Below are 14,319 nucleotides of genomic sequence, written 5' to 3' on the forward strand. Positions count from 1 at the left end.
GCTTTTGTATAGCCTAATTTTGTTTTATGAAATGTTTCCCTGATAACATAATTTCTTACCTAGTCAGATGAACTCCACACACACCGCGTGAACTCTGAGTCTCCATGTTGCTTGGGTCAGGAAAAAAATAATCCAGTCTCTTTCCCAGAGATCCTAGAAATAGTCCCGGCAGGTGCCCCTCCTTTATAAAGCACCCCCTACATTTAGGGTCATTGTCCAATTGTTCTCCTGTGTAGCTTGGGTACAGACCCCAGTACATTTTGCTTTATTCACTTTTTTGGCGGTATTTGTTTAGCTTTTCAAACAGTATAGGCGCATGTTTTTTTCCTCTTTTCTACTTTCCTGTCCACACTAGTTTCCTCCCTGTGTGTTTCTTTCCACACACATGCCCTCAGTGTGTTCTCTGTGTGTTTCACCCCTTTCCCCATCCTTTGTTAGTGATCAGTGTCTTATCTGTTCAGACATGTTGGGCATGCCAACATTAAGCAGTATGGCTCCTTCACCTATAGTTTCACATTTAGGCAAAAGCCACGCTGTGTCATCAGCTTCTACTGTTCATAAAAGATCAAGCAGTTCCAGAGAACAGCGGGGAGCCACCATGTCTCCCCTGATGAAGGATCTTTTTTTCAGTGGATGCAGGAGTTTGAGAAATCCAGACAAACCCTACATCCTCAGCCCACAGCTCTTGAGTCTAGTTTACGGCAACATTAAGAAAGCACAAGATGATGTAAGATGTCGCCTGCAGATGAACTCTTCCTCTCTCACTGCTGACAAACAGTCCAAGGTGCTTGAGCTCCCTTTTCAGGGTAAGCTATTGTTCGGCATGGGTCTCAAGGATTTGCTGGCACACACAAAGGCTAGCCAAGCAATACGATCTTGTTCAACGCTGACTAGAGGGTCCGTTTTTAGCAGACCCTATCCTAACAGACAAGCAGGTTTCCATCACCAACCAACTCAGTCCTTCTCGGCTAGACAGGGCTGTTTCCAGTGGGCCTCCAGAGCCCACTCCTTCTCCTCCCTCGCACCGCAGTGGTGGAATGACCTTGCTTCGGTCCCAGTCCCTGACCACCTTCCGGCACCTCCTCAAGACACACTACCTTTTAATGCACTTATCTGCTCCCTATTTTACTGTGTTTAATCCTGCACTGAACCTAATCTGTAGTATTTTGTATTTCACTTGCATGCGTATCTAACCCTGATGTAACTATCAACACTATCTGCTCTTGAACTGCCCCGATATCAAGTCATACTGTGTTTTGTGTTTGCTCTTATTAGGACTGAAGTCATTGTATTTTGTTCTTGCTCTTAATTGTACTGTAATTCTTGATATATATTTTTTTGTATACAACTGTAAGTCGACCTGAGTAAGGGAATCTCCTAAGAAATTATTATCAATATTATTATTATTATTATTATTATTATTATTATTATTATTTATTATTATTATTATTATTATTCTCAAGAGCAGGGCCACTACTCCCAGGTATTTTTTGACTCCCAAAAAGAACACAAAGCTCGGACCCATTCTAGACCTTGGGTCTAAACAAATAATTTCTTACAAAGAAATTCAAGATGATATCACTGGGCACAGTCAACAAGGCAGATCAACTAGGGGATTGATTGATAGCTGTAGACCTTAAGGATGCATATTTCCGTATCCACATTCATGAGGATTAAAGAGAATACCTACAATTCACCATCAGGGGAGGTCAGTATCAATTCAGAGTACTCTCAATTGGAATATCCACCGCTCCCAGGGTGTTCACCAAGGTTATGGCCGAAAAGGCTGCACACCTAAGAAGCTTAGGCATCCACTTGTACACCTATATAGACGATTGGTTGATACAGGCTCCATCCAAAGAGAGGGCAGAAGTACACAGAAACAAAACTGTTCACCTGTTCCAGGAACTGGGTCTCTTAGTGAACAAAGGAAAGTCAGCTCTCATTCCAACACAATCCTGGGTGGACAGTTCAACGCTATCCTAGGAACAGTGTGCCTAACCGAAGAGAGAATAGCCCTCATTTGACATACAGGTCTTTTCATTGTAGGAGCAAGGCTCTCTGTAAAATTATTCCAGTAATTCCTGGGTCACATAGCAACAGTGTCTCCTTTCTTCCTGGAATATAACCCTTCCAGATTCTCATTGCGTCAAGGTCTCTCTGGGAGCTGCAAGAGAAGCAAGATAGTGGAAATTCTCACCTCAAGTAGTAATGGGGCTGAAATTATTTCAACCACCCCCAATGCTGCGCCTGTATACCGATGCCTCTCTTCAGTGATGGGAAGCAAGCTTATCAGAAGCACAGGTTCAAGGCAATTGGTCACCAAAGGAAAAACAACTACACATAAACTATCTGGAACTGCTAGCTGTCTTCCTGGCACTGAAACACTTTGCACCGGTCTTAATACAAAGAGAGGTATTGATTCTTACAGAAAACACTGCAGCAGCAAAGAATATAAATCATCAAGGGGGTAGAAGGTCATGATAGAAGATGCACCATACTTCCTATCCTTCAGACAGAGGATTATATGCAGACCCAATCCTCAGTTTCTGCCTAGGGTGGTAAATTTTCCGAAAGCACACAATCAAGGGAAGAGGCTTGACTTCACCTGCTCGATGCAAGAAGAGATTTAAATTTCTATATCCATAGAACTATCAGACGACGGCCATCGGGACAGCTATTTGTGTCATTTGGATCCCGGAATCGGGGCAAACCAGTTTCTAAGCAAACAATTGCTGTATGAACCTGCATTGAATTCCGCCATAATCTCAGTAAAAACCTGTTCCTGGATCTATTAAAGCACACTCAGTGAGGGGAGTTGCTACAACTTAGGAAAATTTTTTAAAATCTGTCCCGATTTTCAGGACATCTGCAATGCAGCTACATGGTCATTTAAAATCTCAACCAATCTTTGATCACTCTGTTTTATCTGTAGTTTTCTAGGTCTAACATCTAATCCCACACCCTTCATCTGCTTCTCTGGTACAGTTCACTTGTATGGAGTTCATCTGATTAGGTAAGATGGTGAAGATTACCTGTATTATGGTTTCTTTGTAGTCAATGAACTCCACACACCTATATCCCCCCTCCTTCCCCCTTTTTCTTTTGGTTATTTCCTTGTTTTTTGAAAAATTGGACAATGACCCTAAATGTAGGGGGTACTTTATAGTGGAGGAGCATCTAATTGGCACCTTCTGGGACTATTTCTAGGATCCCTGGGAAACCGATCAGATTTTTTTTTTTCTCCTGACCCAAGCAACATGGAGACTGGGAGTTTATTCAGTGTGTGGAGTTCATTGACTATGAAGAAACCTTATTAAAGGTAATCTTATTCTTATTCAGACTTCATGTTCTGCTGCCTTATTTTTCTTCCTGCAGCCTGAGATTTAAAACCTGCTTCTTGTGTCCTTTGCATTGGATACTCCATTAGGTGCCTTTAAACATCAGTATAAGACAGACAAGCATGCAATCCTAACTGGGGCAGACAGAGTCCCAAAAAAAGTTGTTTAACATCCCAAGATGTTAAATTGTGTTTTTCCCAGCAATCTTAAACATACAGCTTTGCTTTGATTTAGATTTGGGGATAGAACATACAGTAACTGTGTATTAATTGAGAATCCTGAGATGAAGCTGGGAAATGTGCAAATGTATAATCCACATAGATCAAAGCCTAGTGTGTAACTCTGCAGCCAGCACAATGCTAATAAAGACTGTACAGTACACATTTTCCACATTTGAGCTTGTCAGAGACATTGACAGGCAAGGGCTCTATGTGAGCTGCTAACTACTCTGGCCCCATCTCTCCCCAGCAGCTCTTACTCAGTAGTGCTGTTTGAAGAGTCTTGGGAGACTGTATTACTGAGACTGCAGAAACTGGCTGTTACATTTACAGCAAATCTTGTGAATCATGATCTTTAATTCCACACTATTTGTTTTTAATTATACCCCATAATCTCCATGTTCTGCTTCACCATGGGCATATTGCACACAATTGTGTTACCTAAGTTGTGTTATTGTGTTCGTTTGTTGTGTTCTTTAGCATCACATTTTTTAAATCCCCATGACCTCACATGATCAGCTCTGAGAACCAACTTTTGTGTCTACCATTTTTGTTTTAGGTTAATCTTAATACAGTTCTGTATTAAATCCTGACAGATTATGAGCTGCTGGACAATTGTGTGTGTGTTCAGGTCAAGTGTAGTGATTTTCAATAAGGAGGTTTTTAATCAAAATTAAATTGCAACAGTGGTGGAAATAATTCCCACATTGCATAGCAGCTTGATTCATTCAAGATTTTACTGTGAGCCTAATTAGACACTTTGTAAAGGTACACTAATTGGTAGTGAAATTTACAATAGAGCTCACCACTATACAATCCCTACAACAGAAAAAGCGGGAAAGAATCCATTTGGATTACAAAAACCTTCAAATTGGAGAAAGTTGCTTGTTTGATCATTTCACAGTCTATGAATGACTTAAGTTATTGGCAAGAACACTCTGATAGTACCATTTTTTTGTAGAAGTGTTTAGTTGCGTGTTCTGCCTCTGGGATATGACACTAGTCTCAAAGGAATATTCTGTATGTTTTAAAAAAAAAAAAGAAACTAACAGGGTTCACTCTGGCTGGGTAAGTAACTGTACTTTGAAAGCTCTGACTGCATAATGAATGTAGGGCTGAAACTGCATGGCATGTAGGAAAATTGATTCCTTTAAACATAAGGCTTTGCGTTGCATTCTGCAGGACCCAAGGTTAAATCCCAGAGATTGCTGACATTCCAACCAATTTACCTTGGATGGATCATGTTGGTGTGATCAGGCTGACATGCATGCGTGGCAGATTGTTTCAGCATAGATTAGAATGAACCGGAGGGTCACCGTAACGCCAGAAGTGATGCGTGTTTCATTGGAAATGGTCAATTCATCTTGTTAGCATTGGTCATCTGTAGCAGCAAAGCAGACAAATTGACACAATTCCTCCTCATAACATGCTAGGCAAATACAGTATATAACATTATCCTTGTCAAGCTTTTATTGCAAAGAAACAAATGTGTTCCTATAAGATTGTCAAACAATTAGGTGTGTTAAGTCTTGCCTCGTTCATCCATGCAAGAAATTAATAGAATAGTTTTTGGAGGATTTTTCTTTGCGTGTCTAAATTAATTGTAATTAACACTGAAACAAATTGCATGCTGTAGGATCCATTGAATGCAAAATTTGGGCAGTTTGCCTCCAACCAAACGATTGTCTGGACAGCAAGGCTGAATTATGTTCCTTTAGTGGTAATTAACTTTTAGCTAAAACTGGTATCTGTGACATGCTTTAGATATAAATAAGAGCTAAACGTACATGACAAAGTGTTCTTTTGAGGGCTAACCTATTTTAACAATGTTGCCTAAAATGATACAGGTGCATATAGTGTCTACATTGCCTAATCAGAATTGAAATACGGTTTCCCTTTATTTCTGGAGAGGCAAAGATCCTGTCAACTCCATTTTCTGTTTTAATGCTTTTCAGTAACAAATAGTCAGGAATCTTTAAATGCTCAGTACCCGTTTTTTGTCATACTTCTCAGGCTGTCCTAAATTTTACAGGATGACTGGGCTTATAATTACATTGAATAAATCAAGTGAAGAATAGGTTTTTAAGGGACTGTCAAGGTGATTTGAATGCCACTGAGGCTAGGTCATTGATTCTTTCAATTTAAACCGCGTGTCCGCGACTAGAAGGCTGAGCAGTGTGGATGTTATAAATTGGGCACTCGGTGTGTTTGCATTATGCCAGAATTAGTGTCTGCAGGCTTACACAAAAAGAGGAGCAGTTTTTTTTTTTTTTTTTTTTTAAACTTCAGTGAGCAGATAAGGTTTTGCTAAGCCAACCCAGAAATCTGAACTGAAGACAACAACACTAATATGCAGAATACTGTACCTTGCAGTATAATTAAAATCCGTAGGGGCATGTTTGCTACTGTTTCCATTGTCTATTAGGAATACAGGTAAGCTATTTCTGTACAACTAGAAACAACTCTTAATGCTGGCGTATAGACCCCTAAAATGTGTGCCCTTTATAGTTATTACTGGTTTTATTTGTAGAAAGTGATTTGAACTCTAGAGCAAAAGTTTAATGTGCTGTATCAGTCCTGTCCTGTCTGTTATGTAATAATACAAAAGAAGTCTGGCTGAACAAGCAAGCAATATCCAGTTACTATCAGTGCAACAAATATATATAACCTGTGTTTGTATGTTAGTGTACACAGTAGCAGTACTGACTCTGTTTATTGATGAGTTGGGCTGTGTACAATATGGTATTCAAAACAGAACATTAAATATATAGTTTAAAAGTTAATAATTATATTAATTTACATACTGTACAGTGTATATTAAAAGTGGCAGCATGTGGAGGACATTTCTTAAGGGATAGCAGATTCCAAAATGACTCTGAGGGAGGTCCTGGAGAAAGGCTCCACAGCAGCTGTTGGATTGGCAGGCGATGCTTGGGATGTCAGTGACAGCGGTAGTTTATAGCCTGTGGCTTTTTTGTTGGAACTTGTAGTTGGACTAGACCGAGTGAGCTGTCAAGCTAGGCAGTCCAGTTGGTTTGCGGTTAAGGGAGAATAAAAGCACAGCAGGCTTTGGGTCCAGTTGCCCTGTTCACGTCCTTGCTCGAACTTGCTGCCCCTAGTTTTCCTCAAGAAAAATGGTTTATTAACCAGGCCTGGCGATGCTTCGGCATTGCCCAATCCCCGGCTTCGCGTCAGCCAGCTACCGACGAAAGATGTCTAAACCGGCAGAGACGGCTCCCTCAGGCCAGGGCTTGGTTATGCCTGATCCGAAGGCAGGCAAGGAGCCCTTGCCCCACCAGAATGTGCTCAAGATCTTCAACATCAACATCATCACGCAGGGATTGCCCTTCTGCCGCAGACGGGTGAGTGTGCTTGGATTTCTAACGAGCATTGAAACTTCAAAAAAGTATTTCACTTTGAAATGGTGGTGAGATTATATGGTTTATGTTTTATTGTGTGCTTGCGGCCAGACTCCATTGTTATCGCAAGAGTATTCCTGGTTTAATAAAAAAAAAAGAAAACACTGTCATTTCAGGGTAGTTTGGTGCTTATCCTTCAGAAGCTTTCAACATGGGTTAGAAATGTTACAGAAGCATGAAACATGGTTCTAAAAACTTCCTGACCCCGATTAAGTGGACATTTATTATTCTACCATTTTGGATGCTGTCTGGTACATTTAAAAGAAGCATTATAGTTGAGAAAATGGTTAAATGGTAAGTAACCTGTTTTCTGTTAGAAGTTTAATGTATCTCAGTGTTAAAACCACAGTTGAACCAGTGCAACAGTAGAGTACTGAACCCCTCTGTTGTGTTTGCTAGCTAGCTGCAAAAACCAGCCAGGTGTTGCTGTGCAGGTTGGTTGCTTTATGGTCGTTTTTTCTCCAAGTAATTGCATGGTTATTGACTTTAACATTTAGTATACAAGGGTTATGTGTAATACAAGTAAATATGAGGTTCTCTTGAATTGGTCATGCTGTTCAGTTTCAAATTTACCTGATAATCTTATACTGTACAGTAATGAGGACAGAACATCTCTTAATAGAATCTTTCTTTATTGAAAATGAACAGTTATAAATGTAGAAGGGCAAATGTCATGGTAACAATTGTAGGCTTATTTAGATATTGTATATGAACCAGATACAATTGCTGCTGGTACAGCATAAAAGCAGTAAGATTTAAATCTGAACCACTGACGGAAGTATAGGCTATTTACATTGGCTGGATAGGAAACACTTGAGTGAAGTCTGAGTGTTAGTTTTTATATACCCCAGCCTTTCTATGATTTACTTTAGACTTGCTTGAAATATTGTATTGAAACATACAAGTAAAATCCAGTTTACCTCGACCTTATATATATATAAAATATGTAAGTAATAATGGAAGTGACAGGACCCATGTAGAAAATGAATTCATCATAAGGGAGCGTGTGGTCTTACTCTATTTATGTGACTTTGTGAAGTCAACTGTCATTGACAGATTTTCTTTATTCGCAGGGGAAATGCATGGAGGGCCACGCCCCGTCTCCTTGCTAATTCAGCCCCCTGATGCTCTCCTTAAAAAGACTTGCACTGCTGCACCTATTTTTAGTACATGTATAATGGTTCCATTTGAAAAATAAGTGAAATATGCTGCATGATTCATGCAAGAGTGATTGTAGGATATATGCTAACTTTGTTCTTTGGTGTACTGTAGTTTAACATTCTGTAGTCTGTTTTAAGGAATATATCTGGAATAGTCACATGTACTGCACAGTATTATACCACAACAACTGGTGTGTAGCTTGTGTGAACTGGCACGTCAATAAAACTATTTAATGGTCTAAATAACAGGCTACATCGGAAAACTAAATTGTATTGCATTGAAACTGTATTGCGTGAACATTTAGCTCTCTTTCTAGAGGAAAAAATGGAGCACGAAAGCTGGCTGCATGTGACCAGATACACGGGTGCATCGTTCATAGACTATAAATATCTCTAAATTACAATCCAAGCATAGGTCCTGCGCATTTATATTTAGGGTCAGGTTGGTGATAGTGTGGCACCATTTTAAATACTGCACACCAATGACACTTTTTTGCAATCTTGAATTGAGATGTGTCGTGATGCTCTTTGGTTCCCATTTTAGTGTAATTTCTCTTTTTTAAGGCGTTTTTGGTCTTGTTCTGCCTCACAATTTAATCCTTTTTTTTAATGATAATTTCATTTTACCAGAAAGCTTAAGGGCAAGGTGTGTTAAGAGAATATCTTAATAAACTGACCTAGTTAGCCCTTGCTGAATTGAATGGTCAAAAGAATAGACACAAAAAAAGATCAGCATGTTAATTCTGTGCATGTTAATGGTGTTTACACAGTTGCTGGAGGTTCAAAGGGCATACATTAAACGGCTGGAAGAATTTGTGTCCTCACATCTTCGTTTATATTTAAAGAGATCTGCGCAAAGACATGATTAACATTTAGGCTACTTAAATACCAGAAGATGATGCAGTACATAGAGAAACCCGTTCCTTTTTTTAAAATGATCTATTTATTTTTATTTTTTTGACAGTTACCTTTGGCAACACATTTTGTTCTGATTGTGGGGTTTACATACTGTAGATGTTGCACTGAAAATATATAGTTAGTGTACAGTGTATACTGAATTGTTTTAGGGAAGTGTGCAATTTGTATGATCCATTATAAAGCCAAAGCTTATCACTAGATAAAACACTTGAACATCTTTTTGCCTTTGCTATACAGTAGCACGTTGCTAAGTTAAATTCTAGGTGTTTAGTAGATAACATACTACTGTAGACTTAACTATTCTTGCTTGCTAAAAACATTCCTCCATGACCAGATTATTAATAAGATGGCTTCAGTTGGTGACTGGAAAAATAATGTTTTCCAACAGATTTGATTTAGTATACCTATGCAAAAACTTGCTTGCAGTCCTACTAATACCTTGTCACCATTAAACCTAATTTTACAGTGGATCACAGTATCTGAACTGCTCTATTAATAAAATAGAAAGATACACACCGTGTAACAATTTTATTTTATTTTTTTTTGTTCCTGGGTAGTAAGTGTTATTTCCTAATTGCTTATGCCTCAAAAGTATAGAAAATGGCTATTATTCCCCACAAACTTTGCTTTTGTGACCAGGACAGTGATATTTCAAAATATCAAATAAATACAGTATAATCGTAAATCTCGAAAAACTACTCACTTCTAAATCTTTTGTAGTCATTTTTGTATTACTTCAGTATAAATACATGTTAATTTGGCTTCATATGTTGTTTTTTTCTGACTTTATGTGAACGAAAAGACACACATTTGCCCGTTTTCCCATTGGAAATAGTGATATTTTGAAATATCACTGTTCTGGTCACAAAAGCAAAGTTTGTGGGGAATAATAGCCATTTTCTATAATTTTGAGGCATAAGCAATTAGGAAATAACACTTACTACCCAGGAACAAAAATTGTGTTACATAGTGTAATCATATTGTCCTGTTTTTTTCAATTGTAGTGATATTTAACATCAGTACCATATATTTGCCATTATAAGATCACACATTGTTGTCTTGGGCTAGTCCAGATCACTTTACTGAGATGAGTGCAGTCCAGTACTGGGTGTGTAGAATAGGAAACCAATATGAGCTCTCAAATGTACAGCTATGAAATGTACACTTCTCTGATAAGTTGCAAGAGAACAGCTGGATTGCCATTTGTGCCTGGGAAAGCATGGTTGAAGTGACATAGCATCTCCTTAATATTTTTTAATTGGAAACCTAATACAGATCCTTGCTATTTATATCAACTTTTTCAAATTTATATGTACTGTATGTGTCACCAAACAAGAGGCCGTTTGCTTAGATTTGGGGCTTTTGGGATTTCAACCCAAAGTTTGGAAAACTTAAAAGGTGAAGGTAATTTTCTGTATATTTGGTTTCGGTTCATGGTTTGCTCCCCAAAAGAAAATTCAATCCCAACAAGAGGAACTAATTTAATGTACTGGTTCCTTTTGGTTGCTTTTGGTACATGGGTGGGTGAAGAGTATTTTTCTTAATTTTTTTTTATCAAATACAGAAGCAATTGTCCAGTGGACTCCGCTGCTGTGTAGAGTGAAAAAAAGTGGATGGTTGACAGCACTAGTTTCGGAGGATGCGAGTGCTCATCTTTCTCTCCAGAGTTAGCAGCGGTGAACCTGGTTGAATAATAATTGGACGTTCCAAAATTGGTAGAAAATTGGAAATAATTGGGAAAATAAAATGCTGCTTTTATATGATCAAGCAACTTTCTTGGCAATCCTTTTTTCGCTCAACTTTGTGCAATGAAGGACAATTCCAAAGGCACACCAAAGACTTCTGTTCTGTGGTCTAATTTCAAGAAACTATAGTACCCTGAACACTTCCACATCTTGACTGCAGTGCTGAAGACAACTGTTTTATTACAGACAGCTGAAATTTTAATGTTGTCCCAAGAATGTAACCCTAAGTTTCAAGCTTGGTCAGACAAATTACATTTTGCAGCCTGCCGGGTAAGAAATAATCCAATACAGCAATTTATTTCTTTTATTTTGCCATCCTCCTTGTGCCAGGCACCACAGAGGTGTACTCAACGCTGCAGAGCTCAGCATTCCTACACTCCTGCCCAAGAGAGAAGACCTTAGGTAAACAGTGGTACTGATTTAAAGGTCACAACTCAGACCAGGGACATGTGTTCCTTTTGTCTGGCTTGTCCGGAAGTGCTTTTTAGCTGCCAGAGCCTGTGAACAGCAGTTCTGCTTTATCAAGGCTGTATAAAGGTTCCACCCAATTGTGTGAAGCTGCACAATTGTATTTCAGACTTGATCTTGATCATTATTTCTGAGATATTTAAGAACTTTATAATTGTAATAATTGCAGTGGTATTTACAATTTGAAGAAAAATATATATATATATTTGTGTGCATTTCTGCTCAGTATACCTACAGGCAGACATAGAAAACTAATGATTCAGACCATTCTTGTTCCTTTTAAATATTTGCTGACAATTTTGCTGGAACAGAAAGCAACTCTATTGGGGATCAAGAGGACAGGAGTACATCGTCATGTGTCTCCTTCGATCACATTTCAGAAAACAACTTCTCTCATTACACTTTATCCTGATTGCCAATGCTTCGGATAAAATTGGTCAAACCACCTTTGCATTATGCTTTTAATCTGGAGAGCAGTTCAGTGTTTCATTTATTTTTTTCCGATTTAAAGCAAGGTTTGATGCCAGTCTTAAAAAATTAAAAATAATAATCTAGCATGTAGCAGTAAAAGTATATTTTTTGTATTTCTACTACCTATGTCTGCACTAGTGCAACAGCTAATGATGTACTATATAATATTCCCTGTTCATGCAGCAGCAAATAACATTCATTCTGAATGGGGAGTACATACCGGTAAGCATTCATCCATTGTTGTGGAATCTTCCTCCATCTGAAAAACAGTGTTCAGTTACAGCAGCAATGTTTATTAAACTGCTCTTTTAAAACTATTACTTGCTTCCCCATCTCCCATATACATACTGTAACCTTTTTATTATGTGACTGGGTATAATGTATTCATTTCTTTTATGTAAATATTTTAAAATTTGTGAACGTGAGAGACATTTGTTAGAGGTAAGACTTTTATTCTCAGTGTGCCTTTGGTGCTAAAAACTAAGTATTTATTTCTTGTTTTTTTTTTTTTTTTCTTTTAATCCACATAGATTTCAGTATAACAATTTATAAATGAGTGTACTAAAAACGTATGTTAAGAAATACATAAATGACATCTGAAATAAATCCAATATGTTCACTCACTCTATGGAAAAGTGTTTCTTTCCTTTGCTTACTTATTCATTTTGAGAGGACATCAGGGTTTTTTTTTTTTTTTTACTGCAGGTTTATTTACTGTAATATGGCGCATTGTTACACACCCCCCCTCCCCGGTTTATAGTCTTTCAAATAATCAAACGTTCTTTCAAATGTGAAAACCCCAGCTTTGACCCAGCACTGATGAATTTTTGAACAGTTACGAAGTAGGCTATAAAGTAGAACGAGGGAAGCGTATGTTGTCTGTGCGACATTGGAGAGTTTTGAAAATACTGCCATCTGTATTTCTGTTCTAATACTCTTCTATTAATAAACCTGCATCAGGAGATTTCTGGTCTCCCACGATACAGCTGAGCAGCTGACAAAAATCTTATCATTTTTTACATATTTGTTTCTGATCGGTCCTGGTCTTTGTGTTCTCTGCCAACAAAAAAATAAGCGGCCAGTTTTTAAAAAAAAAATTGAGAATACAGTAGACTCTGTCGTCATCTCCTGTTACAAGACCAACGTTGTACGGTGACTCCCAATTTTTATTTCCGTTAATGAATGTGAGCTGAGCAACTGAACAGCTGATTGGATTTTTTTTTTTTCCTGTGCATGAGGGCAAGGTTATTCCAGGGATGAGCAGAACTCGATTTGCCCTTGGACTCAAAATAAAACCAGAAAGGCATCTGCTGAAACTATTCTGAGTGAATTTAGTTCCTGAGCAGGATGCAGGAAGCAAGGGTGGCTGTTAAGCTGGTTTTCTTTTTAAACTGAGCGCCAGAGCTAGTTCGAAAATCCCCAGTTGCTGGGTTGTTCCACTTGGAATCGTCGACCATTTTTGCTTTCACTCGCTTAGAAATGAGCTGATTAACACTGATGTTGAGGCTTTTAAACTGATTAACATTGAATACAGGTAAAGCAGTTGAACTTTACATTTTAACCAAATGGTCACAAATCAGAAGAGGGAGGCAGGAGGTCCTACATTTTAAATTCACACTCTGTTTCTAATTTACACTACAGAGTACCCCCCCCCCCCTTTCTAGATTGATGTAACATGGATATATTGTTTTTAAATAAACATGCATGCTGTCAATGCAAATTGATTATGCAAACTTTTGGTAGAAATCCACCCCCTACTGTTCACTAGAGGGTATGTATCTATGTACAGTACTGAGCTATCCGCACTGCCAAGACTGATTCACCTTCAATGGATGTGAATGCTGCAATGTAATCTACCGTTTCTCATCCATAATTTAAATCAATCAGTGATAAAATGAAAGTCAGGTAGACAAACGTTTCATCTATTGCTGTCATCAGATGTTTTTTATACAGTGCGGTGGAAAGCCTGATCCGTGGTTTTCTGCTCAGTCTCTTCCAAAGGGTTCAAAGCTGCCAAAAATCGCAATCCTGAAAAGGTAACTTTACTGCTCCATTACTGCTAAAAAGTGTTGTTTATTTATCAATCAACCGCACCTAACTAATACAGAATGCGGCTGTGCCTTATACACCATCGGCCACTGTTTTTAAAGTAGAATCAATCATGACTATTGATTGCGAGTGCCTTTGGATGACTTTGGCTCTGTTCATTCTACATCGGCACTTTCTTTTCATTATCTGGCTGGGACCCAATATTGAATTTTCCCGCATTCCTTTAAACTGTGTCTGATTTCTCCCCCCCTCGACCAATATACATACTTTTAATTGGGTCATCCCACTCCAAGGCAGCCCTTGAATAGACTGCTGTAACTGATGCGGCTGTCTGCATGGTTTGTTTAATCTGTAGATAAAACCCGAAGCCTCTCCGTGTGTGGTCCTGTTGGCACTGCTCAGTGCATGTTCAGAGGTTGCTCGAAGGAGAGTAATTTCCTGCAGCTTAGGCAGATGCTTCAGATGCAAGGAATGCTTTGCAGTGTTATAATAGTCACAAGATCCAGGGAACAAGTTGGGCACTGCTTCTA

General features: G+C 38.5%; 1 protein-coding gene across 5 annotated transcripts in view; it reads left to right on the forward strand.

The window, feature by feature from the left end:
- The window catches only part of LOC121296712 (F-box/WD repeat-containing protein 7), a 167,819-nt gene that overhangs the window by 94,922 nt on the left and 58,578 nt on the right, over positions 1-14,319 (forward strand). The window contains exon 1 of one of the 5 annotated variants that reach the window (XM_041222515.1): positions 6,544-6,921. The exons of the other annotated variants lie outside the window; for them this stretch is intronic. Coding sequence (XP_041078449.1) covers positions 6,718-6,921 — 204 coding nt within the window. The 5' untranslated portion in view covers positions 6,544-6,717. Of the gene's footprint in view, positions 1-6,543; positions 6,922-14,319 lie in introns of those variants that run through there. 5 annotated transcript variants of the gene reach the window in all.

Source organism: Polyodon spathula, chromosome 2 (genome assembly GCF_017654505.1).
Source record: "Polyodon spathula isolate WHYD16114869_AA chromosome 2, ASM1765450v1, whole genome shotgun sequence".
Taxonomy (NCBI): Eukaryota; Metazoa; Chordata; class Actinopteri; order Acipenseriformes; family Polyodontidae; genus Polyodon; species Polyodon spathula.